This window comes from Gordionus sp. m RMFG-2023, chromosome 2 (assembly GCF_954871325.1).
Source record: "Gordionus sp. m RMFG-2023 chromosome 2, tfGorSpeb1-WG-v2, whole genome shotgun sequence".
NCBI classification, from domain to species: domain Eukaryota; kingdom Metazoa; phylum Nematomorpha; class Gordioida; order Chordodea; family Parachordodidae; genus Gordionus; species Gordionus sp. m RMFG-2023.
In genome coordinates this window covers 38,784,838-38,807,834 of record NC_088776.1, presented here as the reverse complement: position 1 = coordinate 38,807,834, position 22,997 = coordinate 38,784,838, and the positions used below count along the sequence as shown (strand labels likewise).

At 27.9% G+C, this 22,997-nt stretch overlaps 1 protein-coding gene across 2 annotated transcripts in view; it reads right to left on the bottom strand.

Moving 5' to 3' along the window:
• LOC135923396 (vacuolar protein sorting-associated protein 35-like) overlaps positions 1-19,311 on the bottom strand; it is a 39,550-nt gene extending 20,239 nt beyond the window's left edge. The window contains exons 1-8 of one of the 2 annotated variants that reach the window (XM_065458116.1): positions 19,192-19,311; positions 19,056-19,152; positions 18,884-19,007; positions 17,929-18,144; positions 17,755-17,886; positions 5,621-5,777; positions 3,729-3,889; positions 728-797 (exon numbers count right to left, since the gene is read on the bottom strand). In XM_065458116.1, the coding sequence (XP_065314188.1) occupies positions 728-797; positions 3,729-3,889; positions 5,621-5,777; positions 17,755-17,886; positions 17,929-18,144; positions 18,884-19,007; positions 19,056-19,152; positions 19,192-19,287 (1,053 nt within the window). In that variant the 5' untranslated portion in view covers positions 19,288-19,311. Of the gene's footprint in view, positions 1-727; positions 798-3,728; positions 3,890-5,620; positions 5,778-17,754; positions 18,145-18,883; positions 19,008-19,055; positions 19,153-19,191 lie in introns of both variants that reach the window. The other variant, XM_065458115.1, reaches the window with a different exon arrangement.
• Between the last annotated feature and the right edge of the window lie 3,686 nt (positions 19,312-22,997).

The following is a 22,997-nucleotide window of genomic DNA, read 5'->3' as shown; positions in this document are numbered from 1 at the left end:
TAATTAATGAATGTTTAATAATGATTAATGGATAAAATGAGTTGATTAGCAAAATGGAAATTAATAGATATTTTTATTTTTTTAGGAATATTTTTCCAAAACTGGAATGAGACATAACCAAAACAAAGCAGGACGAAAAATATACTTGCCCTTCACCAGGGACTTGCTTCTACCATGGGAAAAATGTGGGAGGGGGACTGAGATAAGATAGTCACCGAAATTGAAGGGATGTAGGAAGTTGTGAAGATACTGCTACCAATCGAATAAAATTAAAGGGTGAAATCGTTAATGGATTAGAGGGGTGTTAGTTCCCACCAAGTTAAGATTTAAACAACATCAATTAGAAAGTCACTTGAAACAAATAGCTTCAAAATCTTGCTTAAAAAAATTTCTTTCATTCTATAACTACAAGGTGGGCATCTTGATAAATAAATATTTTATTGTGAAATTCAACTAGATAGTAATTTCTCAATAAATTTGAGCAGTCTTGAACATCCAGTGGCTAACTAGCTTAAGATGCTTTTTTCAGTTCAGCATTAAATTTAAAAAAACACATCTAAATTTAATAACTAATCACCTGGCCCACTACCTTAGAAGTACTATATATATATATAGTCTATTGTAAATTTTAAATATTATTTTGTTAAAAAGAAAAATGAAATAATTGATATTGAAAAACTTAATGGGATTTTTAAAAAAAAATATGAAAAAAATTAAAATTCTTAACTTTTTTGTATTCGTCGATCTGAACATTATCAAGTTCGCTGAGTCGCACTAAATTGGTACCGACTAACAACCTTTGATTGTTTATTTTTTTGTAAATAAACAATATAAATTTTTGTTTTGTTGTTCAAACTCAAAAAAAAGTTCATGTATTTTTTTTATCTATCCAGTCAAATCAAAATTCTATACAAATAAAATTTCCTAAGTCTTGAGAATTAATCAGTAAAGTCAATGGAAAGACACAGGGGCTCGAGCCTCCTGAAAAATTTGAAGCCCTCTCCTTCTAAAAATTTTATAAATAAAGGCCATTTTGAAAATTTAGCATTAAAAAAAATTGTTAAACAAAATAATCTTGAACCCCTCTTGAGATTGTAAAGGCTAGTGATGCCACTGGATTTAACAAAAAGATAATAAAAAGATTTGATTTTGGCTAAATCTCGAAGCTTTGGTATTTTTTTTCGCTAAAACTTTTAGCCGTCTTCTAAAAATTAGCTAAGTATACGTTTTTAACACCACTAGATGAAACTTAATTAAAAATTATGCAACAATATAAAAATTGCTATATATAAATATTTTCTTTTGCATTTGAACACCGGTATTGTACACAATGTCAAAAAATATAGGAAAGTGGTTAAACCATATATTTTCCTGCTCTTTGAACAAGAAAAATTAAATCGTTTTTTAAGGCTATGCCCAAAATCTTTTTTTTTAATTCAAAAGTTTTAAAACTTTGGCAAATTTTAAAATTTTAATGAAATTGTGTGTTAGATTTTTGAAATTTTTAAATATATGAATAAAACCTATTTCATTTAATAGATATTTAGAATCACGAGGTCACTTCTTATATTCTGTATATCATACTCTGCAGCACAGAACTTAGATTTATAGGGAGTGACTCCTTTGATCGTATTGTCTATTTTCGTCAACATCAGTCAAAATGGGCAACATCATTATTAAATATGAATTTTATGCCGGTTTATTTTATATACAGTCTATAACAAAAATAAAATGTTATAAAATTTTTAAAAAAAGTTATATTTAAAATCATTTTTTTTATATATAAAATCGAAATGCATTTTTATATATATATTTTAATAATATTAATTAATTTAATTTATAAACATTCTGCTATTTTGTTATTTTTTTGCGCATTCTGTTTATAAAAGTGTGGGATAATCTCTTCAGAATATGTTTTTAGTGAAGCTGGTGATATTGACAGTTACCATCGCCGCAGACTGACCTCTGATAAATTGGAAATTTTGGTATTTTTAAAAAGAAATCTTCGATATAATATGTCAGAGACCTGCAGGCCCGTCCCTAAGCCGGGCCCGGTTTAAAATATACCCGGGCTAGGCCTGATTTTTTTTTTAAACTCGGGCAGGGCCAGTTCTGAAAAATTTTTTTAAAAAAAATACGGCCCGGCCCAGGTATTTTTTTAAAAAATTTATACAACGTGAATTATTATATTCGTCAATTAGATATGGTTATAATGATTATATATAGTTATGATTAATATAATGTTTGGTGAAAGCTAACACTAGCTAACACTCATAATATCTATTACATAATAAAATTATAGTTTTCCTGCCATGAAATAAATACACAAAGGATTAAATACATTATTATAATAATATATGTTATATTTTTTCTTATTTAAAATAGTTTTTTTATAAATACATAGTATACTCTCAAAATATTATTTACAGAAATTTTTTATAGTATCAATTTGTAATATAGTAAATATCTGTTTAGAATTTTTAAAAAAAAGTGTTGTTAAACCTTGACTCAGTTTTTTATCCAGAAAATATTATACAAGCCTGAAAATTTTGCTCATAGAAGGAGCAAAGGTCTAGAGATATAGTATCGAAATTTCGATTTTTAAAAAATCGGCTAGCCGTTTAACAACATTAGCTAATATACTTGCTTATTAAATGATAATACTCACCAAAAAATATGATAAAATACGAAATAATGAATTTTTTGTATATACCAGGTCGAATATAATTTTAAAAAATTCCAAGCCGGGCCTAAAAAAATTTTTTTTTAATATCCGGGCCAGGCCGTAAAAAATTTTGAAAAAAAAATCCGGGCTGGACCGAAATTTTTTTAATCTGGGCCGGGCCGTACAAATGGTACCTCTGCAAGTCTCTGATTAATGTTAAATATTATTTTAAATATTTATTTGAAATTTCATAATATATTTGTTTATTACTTATTATGTATAAAGATTAATGTTATATAAAAGTGATTTAACAATAAAAATATTTTATATACATTTAGAATTAAAATTAAATTGAATATAAAATATCATTGATCATTATAATACATTTAAATGACACAAGTTATAGTATAGTTAAATTATAGATGTTATACTAATAAAAAGTATATTAAAAATTAAAACCATTGGTATCTTTACAGATTACAAAATTAGATATGATATCGGATCAGTAATCGGCCGACATCAATTTAATATCGGGAATATCTGATCGGCCTCCAAAAAGTGGTATCGATACACCACTTATATTTGATAATTCCAAGTAATTTATTAGCTATTAAAATATAATCTTTGTTTACAGCCATTAAATGGACCAATCAGAAAAGTAGACGAATTTACGATCAAATGACTTTACAATAGGCATATCGCTTTACGTGGTAGATGATATCACTACTCGAAAAAAATAAAGAATTTTATATAAGGATAAAAGCTATTAATATTTAAACAAAAATATATATATAATCAATAACGCTACTCTCGACCCAACTAGTATTTAAGGACACTATGTGACTGTCAAGCTATACATATATTGAGCACTGTAGTTACTACTTGGAAATATCATTTAAAATATGTTACTGGAAAATTTACAAAATGATATGCTACCTATGATATATCGGGTCTAGGGGAGCTTCTAATAAATACTCTATTTGTTACAAGTCGATAATTTTTTTAAAAAAATATCTTTTACTTCTGGCTAAAAAAAATAAAAATATGACGTGCAAAAAAATACCGAAGATCCCTTCTTTCCATCTCTCTTTTATCCTTATCCTTGGAATGACCCAAATGTTGCATCCTGACCCATAGCTTGTTCATTTCCCCGAAATTAAGAAGTAAAAATTCGACCGAATCAAGGACAGATGAGGACGACGATGCAGAAAGATGGTGGGATAGCTGGTGGTATCAAAAAAAAGTGTAGGGTGTTTAATAATTAAGGCCTCATAATTTAACTAAAGGTTTTACTTAGCCCTGATAAGGTACATTTATAAATAATTATTTTAAAATTTTAGATTGAATTTATTTTATTATCTTAGCCAATAAAGCATTTTATTACCTTAAATTATTCCTAAATTTTTAAAAAATAAAATAAATATAAAACATGCAATAAATAATAATAATGAAGGGAGTAGATTTAATATTTTTAGAGGCTTTCATGCATTCCAGGTTTGTTTATAAACTTTTCGTTTAATATCACCTATTCATTAAATTAACATTAATTAATTTATCAATACACTAAATATCTTATTACAAATCAATAAAGATATATCTTTATTGATTTGCGCAACATTTTATTTTTTTATTAACATTGCAATAAATTAATGATAATTCTATCATTCTTGATGAAACATAATTGTGTTTTTTCTCTAATTCTCCTATCTCTAAAAATCAAATAACGTTAATTTATAATTATTAAAAACATCAATTTACAAATAAAATAAAAGAAACAAAAAAATATAATCTAAAAATAACTATAAAAATAATATCATTAAAAATTTTAAAAAATCAAAAACATACAAAAAACAATTAATCTATACATAAGATCTTGAATATAATCCATCCTTCTAATTCCCGGACATTTCCTCTCAGTAAATCCTCCAGTTCGTAAATCGAAAGTACTTCCACTCCAGTTGCGACGTCAAAGTAATATCAGACCCGGGTTGTGCAGCCCTGCCATCAAGGAGAAAATTACCGAAGATTGGGTAGAAATTTAGTGTGGACATATTATTGCTAATCGTGTCATCTTAGGGAGCGAAGCCCCAATGGGCCCAGTAGAAGATAGCATAGAAATAATATGGAACAACCCATCCAATCGGCGGCTATTGAAGGAAACTTGATGGATCAGCCTTAACCCACCGTCGCAATTGGCCAAAGTTAAGCGATATCAATTACCCCGCTGCAGACACAGTAGAACCAGGTGCAATGAAACCAGGGGATTAGCCATTGATTGATATCATGGCGGCAGAAGTCCCGGAGTTACTAGGAGATGATGGCAGTCCTTGAATTTGAAGGATCATGTATATAGTTTAATTGTTATGTTATCGTTTTTTAATAATATTATTTTTATAGTTATTTAGATTATATTTTTTTGTTTTTTATTATTATTTGTTTTATTTATAATTAGATATTATTAATAATTATAAATCAACGTTTATTATATTTTTAGAGCATACATAAGAAAAAAAAGAAAAACAAATATTTTTGAGAATTATTGTGTTGTCATAAAATAGATAAAGTGTTGGGTTAAATAATAATAAATAGTGTATTGATAAAAATATCGTTAACCTAATAAATTGGGAATATTAAAATTGCAGTTCTAATCTAACGAAACCCAGTTGAATTCCCATCCATAAACTTAGTCTATGTTCCTGTATCAGGTTGAGTATTAATTTTAAATTGTCATTGGTACTTAACATAACATGAGAACTTTTCATACCTCAAAGAAAAATTGTTTTAAGTGAGATTCGAACCTGTTTCTTATAATAGTTATGGCAAGATGAGACCTTGAAAAAAATATGACCTGTTGATGACTGAACATATTTTTATTGGGCTAATCTAACTTGAAAAGTAGGTTTTAATTTTTAACTTGTCACATATAGATTAAAAATAGTAAGTTATAAGTGATACCCTATTTAGATTATTAGAATTTTGGAAGCTTTTTAGATGATTCTCTTCATCTTCGATATCAATTACTGAGATATTAGTGTTGTCATCCAGACCCCCATCAATTATATTGTTAGGATTTGATTTAGTAATCATTTCTCGGTCTCCGGATCCATTAATGCTATAAAAACATAACAAAACGTGTCAGGTGTATTATATATTGGATCATAAAGTTGTGTAATACCGTAAATATTTTCTAGTTGTTCCCAATCAAAAATATCAATTGAATAATAAATATTTTGGAATATAGTGGAGTGTCAAAATATTTTTTTTAAAAGATTATGCTCCTCAAAGCCTGTTATTTAAAATTTCCGAGTAATTATGTTATTGTTATTAAAAGATCTACAAAGTCCTACCATTCCGTTTTATAAAAATTATAATTAGCCAAGCAAAAATTTAATAGGCCGGGGAAGACTTTTTGTAGCATCTTAACAGGTAGGGCCTTACAAAAAAATTATGGGATAGACTGGACAACTTGTGCAAAATTTCTTATTGGGACCAAGTGGGCCTGGTCAGGCTTTGCAGACCTCTAATTGTGTAATTCAATTTATTTTTGAATAAGCTACATATATTTTAATGAAAGAAAGTTTATAAAAATACTTGATAAGTGCATTCTTAAATTTATTGAAATTTTATATAAAATTTTGGTATGTATTAGGATCCTGAACGAATCTAATTCAAAAAAAACTTGGATTGGTCAGATTTATAGCATAAAAACATCCTTTTGGAGTAAGTCTGATCTGAATTTGATTTTAAAATTTTAATTAGGGCCTGACTCGGACCTGGGTACAACTTATTTATATTATAAATATTATTTTGAAGAACATCAAAACAATATTTCTTAAGCACTTATAATTTTTATCCTTTTCTTGAAATATCGGACTTTTTTAATAGTCCAATAATTTCATTTAATTTTTTTGAATTTATTTCTAAAATAAAAATTTCAGATCAGACTTAAATTTTTTTAAAAAATTCTGAACAAATTAGTTGAACAAATTTTTGCTTAGTCTAAAAATTGGCTAAAATAAATTAGTCAAAAATTTTGCATCGATGCCTAGCATTAATTATTATTTATTTATTTTAGTAAAATAATTTATTTTATTTATATTTAATTTAAATATTTTATTATTATCAACAAATAAACATGATATGATTTAATATTTTTTATTTATATTGTTTTATTTTGAAATGAAAATAAATTTATTTATTTGATTTTTTTTTAATAAAAAAAATAATATGCTGCTATTGTAAAAATGTAATATTCTTTTTAATATAATTTATTAGTGATTTTCACAATCTTCTTTGTTAATACATCTTTTAGGTGAAATCTTTTATAATATTTTTTTTATAAATTTTGTAAAATTATCTATTTTTTTATTAAATGAGGATATTTATATTAAACTTTTTTGATGTTATTTTATATGATCTTTTTAAGGATAATATTTTAATGTGACAATTGTCATAATCGTTATTTTTAAAGTTTTTTGACGAATATATGTTAAAATAAGTATTGATAACATATTTTAATAAAATTTAGTAAAGATGTACCTAAGAAAAGTGACAATTGTCATAATCGCTATTTTTAAAGTTTTCTTTTTTTTGACGAAATAAGATTAAAATAAGTATTGATAACATGTTTAAATAAAAATTTAGTGAAGATGTACCATAGAAAAGTGACAATTGTCATAATGGTTATTTTAAAGTTTTTTTAATTTTTTTGACGAAAATATGTTTAAATAAGTATTGATAACATGTTTAAATTAAATTTAGTGAAAATGTACCGTAGAAAAGTGACAATTGTCATAATCGTTATTTTTAAAGTTTTTTGATGAAAATAAATTAAAATAAGTAATGATAACATGTTTAAATAAAAATTTAGTGAAGATGTACCGTAGAAAAGTGACAATTGTAATAATCGTTATTTTAAAGGTTTTTTGATGAAAATAGATGAAAATAAGTATTGCAGGCGCGTAACCAATGGGGGGAAAATGGGGAAATTCCTTCCCCCCATCGCAAATTTGACTATTTTCATAAATATCATTTTAAGCTAATAAAAATTTTACCCCCACCCCCCAGCCCCCCCTCACCAATCAAAATTTTACAAATATTTGAATATCAATTTTCCAACATATTATTCAAAAATATTAATAAAATGGAAAAATATTTAGTCAAAGAGATTGAAATCAAACGATAATTTATAAATAAGGCTGAGCATGAAAAAAGTAATGTGTCGTTAGCAGCGATATCATTATTGAATTCAATTGATCAATCAGAGTTTATCATTGCTGCTAGTTGCATCAATAAATTATTTTTAGCTCACTACTTTGTAGAAATTTACAAAAACCAAATTTAGATTTGGTTTAAGTTATTGATTTGGCGGAAAATATACATGAACAGGTAGATACAATAAGAATGAATGTAGATAAATATTTTCATAATATTTATCTAGACGTTGAATCTAAGGCTAAATTTTATGATATAATACTAATTAAACCTCGTCTAGCACCTAGGCCATTATTGAGATGAAAATAAATATTGGCTCAACTGAAGAATATTATAAAATATCCATTTTCATCCCATTCTTAGATACTTTTTTATAGCAAATAAAAGTACGGGTTTTAGATAAAAAAGTCTTTAGCAATCTTCAAGTTTTATTACCCAAAGATCCTTCTTCATTTTCTAATGCCACTATTGGTAAAATTAAATATTTAGAAAAATTTTATTCCTATGAGAATGATACTGAAATAAATTTAATCAGTGAATTCGAATTGTGATATAAATATTTATACGTTTAGCTATTTTACCTGAGCATGCTATTGATGCGCTCAATCGGTGTAAAGAAACCTTGGCTCAATTTCCTAATATTTCGAAGTTGTTTTATATTCTTGCATGTTTGCCTATTACAACATGTACGAATGAAAGGACTTTTTCCAACTTGAGAAGGTTGAAAACATATTTACGAAGTACTGAATCTCGGCTAAATGGGTTAGCTCTGTTAAATATACACGGAGATTTGGTTCCAAAGACAAACGAAATAATTAAAAATCTTGTATTTGATAAGAAGTTAAAAAAAACTTGTTAATTTAATTATTTTCTAGTCAATATTTTAAACTACTATTAGTATTTTCAATAAAAAAAATTATATTCTACTTATATTGTATGAGAATTTAAGCTGAGGCTAGTTTTTAAAGCAAATTTTATAAAAAAAATGACATTACACTTTATTTCAACTTTACATATAAATAAACCTTAACATTTAAAAAAAACTTTATTAAATATAATATACCTAACTTGAAATAATAAAAAAGAGGCTTGTAATATCCTATCCATAAGCACGAATTAGTAAATAATAGTTAAAAATAGAAATATAATTATTATTAAATTATTCATAATTTAATAGAATAGCTAAATAAGACCCGGCCAAAGGCCGGGGGAAAGCTGGCCGAAGGCCAGGTAAAAGGGGTTTGGGGGCGAAGCCCCTAAAAAATTTCCCCCCCCCTATAAGAAAATCTTGGATACGCCACTGAAGTATTGATAACATGTTTAAGTAAAGATGTACCATAGAATGTCATAATCGTTATTTTTAAAGTTTTTGGAATATTTTTGTTGTGAAAATCACTAATAAATTATATTAAAAAGAATATTACATTTTTACAATAGCAGCATATTAATTTATTTTCATTTCAAAATATAATAAATAAAAAATATTAAATCATATCATGTTTATTTGTTGATAATAATAAAATATTTACATTAAATATAAATGAAATAAATTATCGCCGGGGTGGCCTAATGGGTAAGATGTAGGCTTGGAAACACGAGCATGAACAAGGACGCGGGTTCAATCCTGGTAAGAACCATAAAAACTTTCAAGTTTTTCTTCGATGACTGATGTGTAAAGACATATGGTATGATGAATTTCGGAGCTTAGAGATGACACCCCGGTCACCGACAGGCCTGGACAGCCGGGTGCTAAGGATACCTGTCCAATAAACAAAATGAAGGACACAAATGAAAATATGAATATGAAAGCTAGGGCGTTCCCTCCATGCGACGCGCAGGGTGTAGACCTCCATCCTGTGAAAAATAAAGTAAAGGTCAAAGCAAAGAAGACAAGACTGGCAAGTTTGAATATTGGGACGCTTAAAGGTAAGACGAGAGAATTGGCATCAATGTTGAACAGGAGAAAAGTTGATATAGCGTGCATACAAGAGACGAAATGGAAAGGACAAAAAACTTTGATGATTGGAGATGGGTATAAATTGTACTATAATGGACTTGTTAGCAATAGGAACGGTGTCGGCATCATCCTCAGCCAAGACCTAACCTCTTCAGTAGTAGAAGTCAACAGGATCTCTGATAGACTAATGAAGATAAAACTCTGCATTGGTCAATCAATACTACACATCCTTTCAGTATATGCTCCTCAAACGGGTTGCAAGGAAGAAGAGAAAGATGACTTTAGAGCTATCCTTGATGAAGCTGTAATGGAAATCCCTAAGGATGACCTAGTCATAATTGGTGGTGACTTAAATGCGCATGTGGGGAAAGCAAGAGATAGCTACAAAAGGCATCATCATGGTGGTTTTGGATACGGAGAAAGAAATGATGAAGGAGAGCATATACTGAAATTTGCGCAAGCCTTCGACCTTGCCTTAACCAACACCTACTATAGGAAAAAAGACAGTCATTTAATAACATATGAAAGTGGTACTAGGAAAACACAGATAGATTACATGCTAATCTCTCGCAGAAGATTAAAAGATGTAATAGACTGCAAAGTCATCCCAGGAGAAGATATCGCCGCGCAACACAAGCTACTAATCATGGATTTACAAATCTCAAATAAATCCACTCAAAATAAGATAAAACTGGAACCATGCATCAAATGGGGCAAATTAAAAACAATGACAGATGCCTTTGCAATCAATGCAAACATTGAAACAATAAATTGCTCACAAGTCAGTGAAAAAATATGGACAGACCTTTCATCCAGATTAATAGACACTGCAAAATCGACGCTAGGCTTGACAAGAGGAGGCAACAAATCACACAAAGAACTATGGTGGTGGAATCAAGAGGTACAAACCACTATACAGGAGAAAAAGGCCCTTTATAAAATATGGTACAAATCCAATGGCTAGGGCCAAATCTATGGCATACGATGACATGTACGAAGATCTACATACCAAAGAAGGGCAAAATAAAATATACAGATTAGCCAAACAGCGAGAAAAGAACTCTAGGGATATAAACGGAGCTCCGAAAGTAATCAAAAATAAAGATGGGAAATTGATAATAAAGGAAAAAGAAATAATGAATAGATGGAAAGAATATTTTCAGGAGCTTCTCAACTTTAATTCCCACATATTGCATCTCGACGAACACTCCCCTTGTCAAAACCTTGTACAACCTATAACAGAACAAGAAATAATTACATGCCTCAAGCATATGAAAAACAACAAAGCTAGGGGTCCAGACGATATTCCAATAGAAAGCCTTAAAGCACTAGGAGATGATGGAATACATCTCCTCACAAATCTGTACAATAAAATACTTGGAAATGAAGAGGTCCCCCAAAAATGGAGGCAGAGCTATCTAGTTCCTATCTTCAAAAATAAAGGGGATCCACACAATTGTCAAAATTACAGGGGCATAAAACTAATGTCACACTGTCTAAAACTATACGAAAAAATAATAGAAAAAAGATTAAGAGATATAATCGAAATAGGAGAGACACAGTTTGGCTTTATGCCTGGAAGATCAACAACCGATGCTATCCATGCAATTAGGCAAATGAGTGAAAAATACAGGGAAAAGAACAAAAAGCTACACATGGTCTTTCTCGATCTAGAAAAGGCCTTCGATAGAATCCCAAGAAAACTTATCTGGTGGGCGCTACGCCACAAAAAAGTTCCCGAAAAATATATAAGAATAATAGAAGATATGTATATGGGACATACAACAATGGTCCGTAGCACAACAGGTACTTCAGCAGGCTTCACAATAGCCGAAGGAGTTCATCAAGGGTCGGCTCTCAGCCCACTTCTCTTCATTACAGTAATAGATGTATTAGCACAGTCTATACCTCAAACAGTCCCGTGGAATATGATATTTGCAGATGATATTGTGATACTTGCCGAATCCAAGGATGAAATGAAAGAAAGGTTAGTGAATTGGATAAATATCCTAGAAACGCACGGATTAAAAGTAAATAGAGAAAAGACGGAGTATATGGTGATAGGAGGAGATGAAACGGAGAGTATTGATATAAATGATTGGCAGATATCCGCAATTGAAAGCTGCAAATATTTGGGCTCCACTATACAAACAAACGGCACAATAGAAAAAGAGATAAAGAATAAGATTAATCAAGGGTGGTTAAAGTGGAGATCTTTATCTGGAGTGCTATTTGACAAAAGAATCCCACACAAATTAAAGGGAAAAATTTACAGTTCCATAGTACAACCAACTATTCTATATAGTTCGGAAACATGGCCAACCAAAGAATCAGACGAGAGAAGTCTACAAACTATGGAGATGAGAATGCTGAGGATGATTGCTGGGGTAACAAGAAAGGATAAGGTGCGCAGTACAAGAATACTAAATAGTTTAAAGGTAGTGCCCATTAAGACTAAGTTAATGGTAAACAGACTTAGGTGGTATGGGCACACAATGAGAAGGCCTATGAACTACATAGGAAATAAAGTTGAAAGATTGGAAGTGATGGGCAAACGTAAAAGAGGAAGGCCAAAACTTCAATGGGGCCATAAAGTTAGAGCCAATATAAAGAAGTATAAAATAGATAAAAGAGATTGTACGAATAACATAAAGTGGAGAGAGATGTTGAAGGAGCTTACCACCAGAAAAGGTGAAAGCTAAAGAAAAAAAAATAAAAAAAAAAAAAATAAATAAATGAAATAAATTGTTTTACTAAAATAAATATATAATAATTAATGCTAGGCATCGATGCAGAATTTTTGACTAATTTATTTTAGCCAATTTTTAGGCCTAGCCAATTTTTAGGCCTAGCCGATTTTTAGGCTTAGGCGTAGTTTTTAGCCGATTACGCAACACTAGATCCGCCCATGAAAAGATAGGTCCGATACAGGGTTCTGGTATACACATTATATTTTTGATAGAAATATAGTAATAAACCGATTTTCTTTTTTTGCATAAAAAACAAAACGTTTTTTTCATCATTAGGAATATATTAGTGCTGCAAAGTAACATCGTTACTAACGTCATTACCTTTTTAGAAAAAAAGGAACGCCATTTACCTTTTTCTAAAGGTAACAAGTAAGGGTAGGGCATTTCTTTCTTTTGATTAACGATAACGCAAACGTTATTTCAAATTTTTAAGATATCTTAATAAATATTATTTTTTGCATAATTTTATATTATATATGGTGAATTATCAAATCAACCAAGGTTTCAACCCGACCCCCTTCAATTTTTCTTAAATTTTGTATACTGGTATTATATACTATAACTAAGAAAAAAAATGAAATTTTACTTCCAACACTGTTTACCCGCTAAGATAGGGTCGTTTAAAGCGCGGAAAAATGGTACATTTTTGACAAAATGCACCTCATTTATTTTCAAATATCTCGAGAAATAATTGTTAGAAAAATAATTTAAATTGTATTTTGTAGCTTAATAAAAGTTCTTTAAAATGACATAAAAATAAATATGATGGACATTTTATTAATATCGAAAACCGGATGTATAAAACCGGAAATGGCCATAGAAAAAAAAGGTATTTTTTTCAAAAATTTTTCCTGTAGATAGATATCACACTGCTTTATATTTGACAAAATCCTAGGTTGGGATGAACAATTGAACAAATTTAACATTAATATTATCATATTTTAATTTAATGAATAGTTATGAAATAATGTTAATTTAAAAATTATGTCTAAATGACAGGCCCTTACTTTTTTTTATCTTTCTCAAAATTTTTCAGAAGTGGCTGGAATAATGAGCTTTGTTTAACACTTGAGTTAAATTTTGTCTCGAAGTTGCTTGACAAAATAATTCTAAACATATTTATAACTTTATTTGCCTCAAAAATCAAAAATTTATAATTAAAATATATCATATATTATAATCATCCAAAGAATTTTAATAAATTATGACTTTTGTTTTCGTCTATGCTATGGTAATAAAAGCTTTGAACTTTGTACTCCAGAAATTCTCTTTGCTCTCAAAAATCTGCTTTCAAGATGACTTTCTATGTTCATATATTCATTATTGCTCACAAATATATAATTTACCCCAAAGATATTATTTCTTGCATAGTTAAATAAATGTATTGTTGTCAATATGTGATGTTCATATGGACGTTGCAAGCTTGCTCGAGCTGCTAACCGTTTTTAATAACGGCCCCCAAAATGTCGCATGCTTTTACCTTGTGGTTTTAAAAAATGTCACTCAGCCTTTATCCCAAAATATTTTCATGATTATAGAGATTAATGAAATCTTTTATTTTTATATTGGTCACTGCTCCATCAGAAAAATAATAAATTTTAGCCACTCTATTAAATCTTTCCTTCAAAAATACGATAAATTTTTAAAATAAATTAAATGCACATGCGTTGTGCTTTAAACAATCTGATATAACCACTAAATTTTCATGTTTTATTATGTTGGGTAATAAATTATAAAAGTGTTGATAGTGGCTTGATTATTGGTCTGATTAAATATTTGTGCATGGTTCTGCACTACAAATGCATAATTTTTTGAAAAGTCTGCAATAACTAAGAATTCGCCAACATTTAAATTGAATTTTAAAATGTTTCGAATTAATGATTATCGTGATACTATAAACAAATGAGGAATTACAAATTCGTCGATTTTGTCAATGTTTCGAGGGTAATTCGATCAACTGCTATCTATTGTTTGAATGTTTTATAATCTATAATTTTGAATATATGGGGGAAAACTATTGTTGAATTTCAATTTAGGTAAATTATTTTATGCTAAATAAATATTTAAAATTATTTTGTCAAGTAATTTTAATTTCGAGATAAAATTTAACTAAAGTTTTAAACAGCTCATTATCCCAGCCACCTCTCAAATTTTATAAATATAAAAAAAGTAAGAGCCTATCTATAGAAAAATGCCCCTTACTCTCAACCCTTCCCTTTAAAATATATAACTTATCAATCCCAAACAATCAGGCGCGTACGCAGCGGGGGGGGGACAGGGGGACAAATCCCCCCCCCAAAGCCAAAAAATGCAGATGCCGGATTATATTTTTCAAAAATATTATTGTTAATATTAATTTATATTTGTTAATATTTATTCTTATCTCATATATACACATATATATATATATATTTTATTTATCACATTCATCTACTAAGTTATTTTATCAATCAATTTCGATTTCAAGTTTTCCTTGGCATAATTTACCTATTATTTCCAAATTTTAGTGGCGTAATATTTATCTAAATTTCTAATAAAATAATAATTATCTCTGAAACTCCTTGTCCAATAGGGAGAAAACAATTGCAAGCTTGTCCAACGAGATCGAGTCTCCGCCACAGTAACAGCTATTTTGGAGTTAGAAGAGCTGATTATTAATGCTATTACTGAAATATCACAATGGCTTGAAAGAAATATTTCCTCAGAAGCAAGAAAATTATTGGATTCAATACTTATTCCAAATTTTTTTTCTCATTAGAATGTATTATTTAATTATACAACTATTTTATGTAATACTTTTAAAAACATAACATTGACTTGATTAAGAAGATGAGAATAGCGGAGAGCATTTTATTAGAACTCAAGGAAATAGAGCTAGTGTTGTTGAAGAATTTCATATTTTATTTGTTAATGTTGAGTCAAAAGCAGAGCTATACGTGTTAAATATTTGTCCCCCTCGACTTGCAGCAAGCAAGCTCATCATCAAAACATTAATATAGAATCAGTAGAAGAGTATTATAAAACAAATGTCCCCTCTCCCAACCTTTTTCATATGGTGATAGAAAAAAAATATAAATATTTGTTATATTTTTATCATGAAGATGTTAAAATATCTTATGATGCCTTATTAGCTGAATAACTATGATTAAAAGATTAACTATGGTTGATACAGTCCCAAAAAATGCTATGGATGCTTTTTATTTCAAACACATTTTAGATTATACTCCCAATTATTAAAATAGTTATATATATATTAGCAGCTCTTTAGTAAACTAATGAGAGAACATTCACTTTTTTAAGAAGAATAACAGAGCCTTGCAGAGGTACCATTTGCAGGACCAGGCCCAGATTTTATTTTAAAATTTTTTCCGGCCCGGGTTTTTTTTAAAAAAATTTTCAGGCCTGGCCTGGCTGGCTTAGCCCAAATTTTTTAAAATAAATTATATTTATTTTTGATATTTATAGCTAATAATGGCGATTTCAAATATTTGGTTTTAAAATATACAACTCGGCTCGGATATTTTTTCTTAAAAAATTTTCAGGCCCAGCCCGGGTGTTTTTTAAAAAAAAAAATTACAAGCCCGGCCCCGGTATATTTAAAAAAATTAAAATACGGTCCGGCTCAGGGGCCGGGCCTGCAAGTCTGTGAAAAACATACCTATGAAATACAACATCTGAAAGTAGATTGAATGATTTGGATCTTTTGAATATTCATAGACATTTAACGCCAAGCAAGGATTGATAATTGAAAAATTAGCTCAAAACATACAAAATACAATTATTCCTAAGAAACTTTTGTGTATTAATTTATATTTACAACATTTAAATTTTTTATACTTTATATATTTTAAAAGCTCAAAAAATTCAAATTTCAATTTTGGGTCATTTAGGTGATTCATATCGTGGGTTATATTCACTTTATATTTTATGATTCACATTTAAATGCCGGTTTATATATATAATTTTTTTAATTCACATTAGTTTAAAATTGTGTATTAGAAAAGTTATTAATCCTAATAAATTTATGCTTAGTATTTTTAATTAAAAATATTATTTCTTAAAAAAATTTATTATCCCCTCCCCCCAGACCAAATTCCTGCATACGCGCCTGCAAACAATCCTTTTCTAATAATTAAATAAATACCAAAAATAAACATTACCAACTAGGACAACCACATTGTTTAATTTCATGTTATACCATATTTTATTTATGTTCACATCAAAATAATTTACAAATGTTTCATATTCATAAAAATAGTTCCAATCCCAAAATTCATTGTTCTTGCACAGCTGGCATCTTCTAATCCCCCCCCTTCTTCCTTCTTCCCCAAAGGAAAATTAATTCTTCATGTCATAAAATGATTGACATTTAGTATATTATATTAAATTTATTTCATCTTTTTTTCAGCAGCTACAACACTATCATTTAGACATAATTTTTAAATTAACATTATTTCATAACTATTCATTAAATTAAAATATGATGATATTAATGTTCAATTTGTTCAATTTTAGCCATATAAAGAGTGATAACTCCTAAACCCATGTTTATCCCAGTCTAGGATTTTGTACAAATATAAAGCAGTGTGATATCTATCTACAGAAAATTTTGAAAAAATAAATACCCTTTTTTCTATAGCCATTTTCTGTTTTACACATCATATTTATTTTTATGTCATTTTAAAGAACTTTTATTAAGCTACAAATAAAATTTAAATTATTTTTCTAACATATTTAATTCTCGAGATAATTGAAAATGAATGAGGTGCATTTTGTCAAAAATGTACCATTTTCCGAGCTTTAAACGGCCATATCTTAGCAGGTAAACAGTGTTGGAAGGCAAAATTTTCATTTTTTTCTTAGTTATAGTATATACTACCAGTATACAAAATTTAAGAAAAATTGAAGAGGGTCAGGTTGAAAATCGACTTTTTTTTGTTGATTTGATATGGAATTCAACATATATATATATATAGGGGAAGAAAAAAAAATTGGCTATAATAGTTAATTAATGAGTAACTTATTTTGTAATGAATAAAAATAACACGTTTATTTTTTAGACATACCAAGGAACGTGTTTCTTTTTTGAAGTAACTTTTACAGCACTAGTATATATTGATCTTGAATGAAATTAGAGAAAGGAAAGATATTATAAAAAAATAGTATACCCATTCGTGTTGTTTACGATGTTATATTCGATATTAATACCATTGTCAATAATATTGTCAGCATCCTTTTTCAAGTCATTTTCTACAAAGTGTGTGCTGTCTTTTTGAGTTTGTGTTTTATAAGAATTTTCTCTAGGTGAAACAATATTATTTTTATCAAGATTAAGTATAGACATTGGTTTATTATCTGGGAGAGAATTTCTTAGTGATTGAAGTAGATAATATCGTAAAAATAGGCCTCTTAAAGGATGTTGCACTCCTCTACACATTTCAACTAAATCTCTAATTATTTCTGCCTTTTTATTAACAACATTGTTAGTTTGTTTATTGTCAAGTGTGTTTATTGGAAGAGTTTTGATATATACAACACCAACTGTTATTAACAAATATCTAAAGTAATAAATTTAGATTAACTAATGTATATTGTATATAAATATAAGTTTAAATTTTTTGTTTATAATAAAACATTTTATTTCATAGTGGGAAAATAAATTATTTTATTTATATTTCAGAAAATATTTTTCAACCTTTCTTCAATCTCAAAAAGAAATAATTTTTATTCAGTAAGTATATTAATAATTTTTATAAGAATGATTGAAGGCAACAAAATAAAAGTTACTAAATATTTATAAAATAAATATACAAGTATCATCATTGTTCATGTATTATGGGTCCAGAATTGGAGTGTTCTATCTGACTTTTTAGATGCCCAGCCTTTAAAAAAATGTTCTATCTGCAGCCCCAATACAAAAAATTTTTTAACACTTATTAATATCTGGTAATTTCCAAACAATTAAAAATTTGATTTTAAATTTATATCTAAAGAAACATAAAATATGAATTGATTACTATAATTTATTATTTGATAAAATCATTATCCAAATTTTAAATATCATTATAATTTTAGCAATTTTAAACTAATTACTAAATTCTTATGGGATTAAATTTAAAACACTAATTCTTCTGAATAAAACAATTTTAACATATTTATTCTTTCTGAGTTTCAAATCATATTCTACAAATTAGTTATATTAATGATTAAATATTTATTAATAGTTGATCATCAATTCTATTTTGTATTTCAATTTCTAGACACATAATAAATTAATAAAATATATTCATATTTTACAATCTAGGCACAATATTGCCAGCATACTGAACCAATTCGTATATATCTGTTATTTTGATATTTTTTTTGACTTCTTCTATCAGAAAACCTTCTAGATATCTTAATTCATCAACAACTGACATATCTAAATATAATTTAATAAATAAATACTCACTAATAATATGTAACTTACACAGAGCATAATAGCTCTTTGGTGATAAATCTGATGTTCTTAATTCGTTCAACATTGTTGAACAAAATTTAAGCCCATCCATCAATTTTGATTTATCCTAATAAACTAAAATATATTATAATTGATAAATATTTACGAAGCAGTTTTTCATTTGCGATGCCTGTGATTTAACGTTAGTAAGAGCTTCATTCAGAAATCTTTCCTGTTCTTCATTAATTTGAGAATGAACCATATTAGTTTAAATAGAATACTGCGCCAACCATAAAATGGGATGACATAAGCCATATTTTAAGTCAATCATTTAATAACATTCAAGAAATTCGTATAGATTATAAATTTTATACTGGCATTATATCAATAATAAAACGTTATTCTAAATTTCATATTTTAACATATTAATATCAGTAGCTTACTAGCTTGACCTTTTAAATATAAATACGTTATATTATTGTATGACAAATATATTTTTCAAATAACGTTGAATATCATAACCTTTTAAAATAAATAAAATATAATAAATATTATAGAATAGATGTTAGCAAATCGTCGAGTTTATTCGACTCCGACTCAGAATTGGTATCCATTATTTAGTCGACTAACTTAGTTCAGAACTTCAGCCGTGAACTTGAGTTGTAAACTGTTTCTAAATTTTAGTTATAAAATCGAGTCATGAAATCGAATCATAAACTCGAATTTTGAGCTAGAGTTATGAATTCGAGTATGAGCAATATTATCTATATTAAAAAATAAATGTTAATTTATATTTTAGTTTCTTTAGAAGTAAATAAAATTAAGAATGTGGGAAGACTTCCCTAGTATTTTGGTAAAAAAACACCCGAAACCTCATTTTTTTTCGGTATAAATTAAACCTTATGTTTTTAAAGAACTCGAGTCTTTTGATTCAACATTGAAATCAAATAAAAATATCTAAATAATTTTAATTTAGAATCATTTAATCAACCAATCATTATGTTGTGCTTAACTATGTAAATATTGTTTATTTTTTACTTTACCCTATAAAAATATTGGGAAAAAAAGTGGCTTTTGCATACTGCTCTTATAGATGTTACCTAGGTATATTTCTCAATTATAAATCACTCAAAACGGATGCTTCTACAACAAGAATTGGGATATTCTTGCTTCACTAACTCAATTTTTTTAAATAAAATTTATAAATTTTGTTATAATATTCTCAGAAGATAATTTTAATGCCAAAAATGTTCCATGGTTTAAAAACTTAAAATTTGTTTTTTCCCATATAGAATTATTTATGATCGTAAGCTCATTTGTTTAAATGTTTTCTTTCTAAAATAAATATTGAGCCATATTCAATTAAAATATAGGAAAAAAAATACATTCTAGGTTGAGAACATTTCTATAATCCATTATTAAATAGACTTTGTTGCATGTGCGCTATTATATATTTAAATACTTAAATAATTTATATTTAAAATTGAGTTAAACTATTATATATTTAAATACTTAAATAATTCATATTTAAAATTAGTGAAATTTATTTGTATATCTCAAGGCAACAATATATATATATATATATTAATATATATTTTCATTTTGGGATCATTTGTTTTTCTTTCATGATAATAACTTGTTGTTTTCTTATTTTTAAAATAAATTATAAAAACATATTGGGAATTCCTCCGTAACTTATTTAAAGTCACACACTTTATTCTATTCGTATTCTTATATTATACTTTATGGTGGAGGATAGGAATGATTTAAAGATCAAGGTATTATTGAAGACGTTGGATCTAAAATTTCTTGCGGAGAATATTATAGATGAAGCTACAAAAAATATAAATTATTCGAAACATTGGATAAAGAGATGGCTGTGAGTATCATGGATAACATTGATAATTTATCATATCAACAAATGAAAGATTTAGCACAAAAGAAAGTTGAAAAGAACAAGATCACGCGTATTTTGGAGTTGTTCAATACAAAACCGGACAGACTTGAGTCTTCCAGAGAGTATTTCGATAGACTGAAAGGATATGGTTCGGGGGTTAATCCTGAATATTTGTCGGTGCATTTTATGTTGAATTGTCGTAATGAAAAGCTAAAAACAAGGTTGATTGAAGAAAATACTACAGAGATTAATATTATAGAGGACATTGTTGTCAAATTTCAATCGTTGGAGATCAATAATAATAAAACATATGTAGAGAAAGATTCTTGGAGAAGAGAGGATAGAACCGATTGGCAAGGCTATTTGTCTTGGAAAGAGAACAAGCAGACTTTTAAGGCCAACAACAACAATTACAACAACAACAGCAGCAACAACAACAACAACAGCAGCAGCAACAACAACAACAGCAATTACAACAATTTCAAAAAGACGGAAATGATACAAACCCCTTATAATTTAAGGCCAAGAAATAAAATTAATTTTATTAATGATATTATGATTGACCTTCAAGTTAATAATTATGATTTTTCTTTTATGATAGATACTGGTTCTCCGGTGTCATCCTTGCCCATGAAAGAGTTTGAAAAGCTAACGAAGGATGAAGATGTGGAGTTGAAGAGTTGTTCGAAGAAATTATTCGCTTATGAAGGGTCGCCTATCACAGTCATTGGTAAAGTTATTAATTGTAAGGTCAAATTTCTAAATACGATTAAATATCTAGATTTTTATGTTTTGGAAGGGGAGGGACCACCTTTATGTGGTCTAGATTGGATCAAAGAATTTGATTTGATTGATTTAATTTTGATTTTAATACTAAAGAGATAGGAGATAGGGTTAATTTTTTAACTTTTAATAATCCGTTATCGCTTCGAATAGGAATCGGTTGATTGTTCAATGACAATTACTTTGATTATAACCTTAAATTTAAAAGAAATGACAATGACTTTGATTTACTATCTTAATTTTAAAAGAATTAAATTTTGAGAATTAACTTTACGCAACTCCGTTTTTGTTAAAGTGAGCATCAATCAATTTTGGCGTGGGGGTATTGTCACTGAGAGGATCAGTAATGTCATTTGAAATTCAAATTTTCTAAGGTCAAAATTGTTCATTTAGATCATAATGTTTCTTTAATTATGATTGTTTTCTATGATAATACGCTTTTCTTATATTTGTGTTTATCACCATCTCCAAATTTTATCATATATTTTCATTATTTTTTTTTTGATTAAATAATTTTCTTCATTCAATTAATTTTATTCCAAATATATTTATTGTTTATTGGCCACCTATAGTGTGAATTGTACCTATCGATAGTGTAATCTATACCTTTTGTAAGGATAATTACATAAAAAAACTATCATGTACAACTATGGTGTCATTTCCTCTTTATACATACTAGTAGATAGCCCGTCAAAAATGACGGAGAATGAGAATTTTATTCGTTTTTTTAAGAAAGATGTTACCTTTTATTTAAAAATCATATTTAATTTATATAATTTTTAAACCCCCTACCCTCCCCATTTATGTCAAGTCCAAGCAATGTCATTGAGTCCAAGGACTAAGAGTGGAAACTATTATTTGAGTCAAAATATATTTAAATGAGCTTGTACCCAATACCAAAATTCTTTGTAAATATATTACTGGTTACATAAGACTAACATTTAACATTAAAAAATTTCAAGCCAGGTCCAAGCTCATAATATTTGGAAAAAATTTCCACGCGTTCAAGACCTTATTTATTAAAAAATTTCTCAAGCCTAGCTCAACCCATAATAATTTTGAAAATTTTTTCCTAGCCCGGCTCATAATAATTTGTAGAAGATATTCCCAAGTCAGGTGCAAGCAAATATTAATCTTGAGGAATATTTTTAAGCCCAGTCCATCACATATTAAGTTTCAAAACTATTTCCCAAACCCGGAGATAGTTAAATTTCTAAATAATTTATCAACACATGAAGGGGAAATCTCGGATTTACCAATTAGTGAGTTAACTTCTTTTATCAAAAAATTTG